Here is a 1,960-nt window from a genome sequence, read left to right as displayed (position 1 = left end):
TCCGCCCATGGTCATCACGGCTAGGGTCGGAACTGGCCTCGTCAAACGAATCCTGGTAGACACGGGGGCAGACTCAAATATCATGTTCCGAAACGTTTTCGATGCCCTGGGATTGAGAGATTCCGACCTGACGACCCACCAGCACGGTGTGGTAGGGTTAGGAGACCACTTCATCAAGCCGGACGGAATCATCACACTCCCGACCTCTGTGAGACAAGGGCAAAGATGGAGAACAGTCATGGCAGACTTTGTAATATTACGAGATTCGACGGCTTATAACATCATCCTGGGGAGAAAGACCATTAACGACCTGGGGGCAGCTATCAGTACGAAACTACTGGTGATGAAGTTCATCACCGATGACAGATCCGTGGGATCCCTCAGGGGCGACTTGGAAACGGCGGTCGCTTGCGACCACGCCAGCCTTTCTCTCAGGAAAAAATCCAAAGAAGCGTCAGGGGTCTTCCTGGCCGACCTGGATGCCAGGGTAGACGACAAACCCAGACCAGAGCCAGAAGCAGACTTGGAAAAGTTCAGAGTCGGCGAGGAGGACGATAAATTCACATTCATAAACAGAAACCTCCCCCACGAGATAAAGGAGCCTTTGATGGAAATGATCAGGGCCAATGCCGACCTCTTTGCCTGGACACCTGCTGACATGCCCGGGATAGATCCCCAGCTCATGTCGCATCACCTGGCCGTAAAGGCAGGAGCCAAACCAGTGGCCCAGAGAAGGAGAAAAATGTCGCAGGAAAGGGCGGAAGAGGTGGCCAAGCAAACGGCCAGCCTCTTAGAAGCGGGATTCATCCGGGAACTGGACTACTCGACTTGGTTGTCGAATGTAGTTCTGGTTAAAAAACACAATGGGAGATGGAGAATGTGTGTGGACTACTCTGACCTCAACAAGGCCTGTCCCAAGGACTGCTACCCCCTGCCTAATATTGATGCACTCGTCGACGCAGCGGCGGGGTACAGGTATCTAAGCTTCATGGATGCCTACTCAGGGTACAATCAGATACCGATGCACCGACCCGACGAGGAAAAAACGGCGTTCATAACGCCAGGGGGCATCTATTGTTACAAGGTAATGCCGTTTGGTCTAAAAAATGCTGGGGCCACATACCAAAGGTTGATGAATAAGATATTCAGCGAACTCATGGGCAAAACAGTAGAAGTCTATGTGGATGACATACTCGCAAAGACCGCACGACCCGACGATCTCCTGAGCAATTTTAACGGCATTTTCTCGTCCCTCCGGCAACACGGCATGAGGCTTAATCCGCTCAAATGCGCGTTCGCCATGGAGGCCGGAAAGTTCCTGGGCTTCATGATCACTCAAAGAGGAGTGGAAGCCAATCCCGAAAAGTGCCAAGCGGTCCTTCAGATAAAGAGTCCGGGTTGCATCAAAGACGTCCAGAGACTTGCCGGAAGATTGACAGCTTTATCCCGTTTCATCGGCGCATCGGCAGCAAGAGCCCAGCGTGCGAAGAGGCATTCAACCACTTCAAGGAAATCTTGGCGGCACCACCAGTTCTCGGGAAACCCAGGGCCGGAGAACCGCTCTACCTCTACCTGTCAGTAACCGAGGAAGCGCTTGCCGCGGTCCTCGTTACAGAAGAAGCAAAGACCCAACAGCCCGTTTACTTCGTGAGCAGGGCACTCCAGGGACCAGAGCTGAGGTACAGCAAACTGGAAAGACTGGCGCTGGCGCTCCTAGTGTCCTCCCGAAGGTTAAGACAATACTTCCAGAGTCACCGTATAGTCGTGAGGACGGATCAGGCGATTCGACAAATACTGCAAAAACCTGACTTGGCTGGTAGGATGATGACCTGGGCCATCGAGCTCTCACAATATGACCTACAGTATGAGCCCCGACATGCAATCAAGGCCCAGGCAATGGCCGACTTTTTGGTGGAGGTAACAGGGGACCCTCCCGAAGAAACGGGCACACGGTGGAGGC

The 1,960-nt window shown here is 53.2% G+C and overlaps 1 protein-coding gene across 1 annotated transcript; it reads left to right on the top strand.

Moving 5' to 3' along the window:
* The first annotated feature begins 238 nt into the window (after positions 1 to 238).
* On the top strand, positions 239 to 1,188 carry LOC140180068 (uncharacterized). Its single transcript, XM_072220462.1, has 2 exons — positions 239 to 975; positions 1,170 to 1,188. The coding sequence occupies exons 1-2, from the start codon at positions 239 to 241 to the stop codon at positions 1,186 to 1,188; spliced, it is 756 nt and encodes a 251-aa protein (XP_072076563.1).
* The last annotated feature ends 772 nt before the right edge of the window (positions 1,189 to 1,960 follow it).

The sequence above is a fragment of the Arachis hypogaea genome, chromosome 16 (genome assembly GCF_003086295.3).
Source record: "Arachis hypogaea cultivar Tifrunner chromosome 16, arahy.Tifrunner.gnm2.J5K5, whole genome shotgun sequence".
Classification (NCBI taxonomy): Eukaryota; Viridiplantae; Streptophyta; class Magnoliopsida; order Fabales; family Fabaceae; genus Arachis; species Arachis hypogaea.
This window is presented reverse-complemented; position numbering and strand designations above follow the sequence as displayed.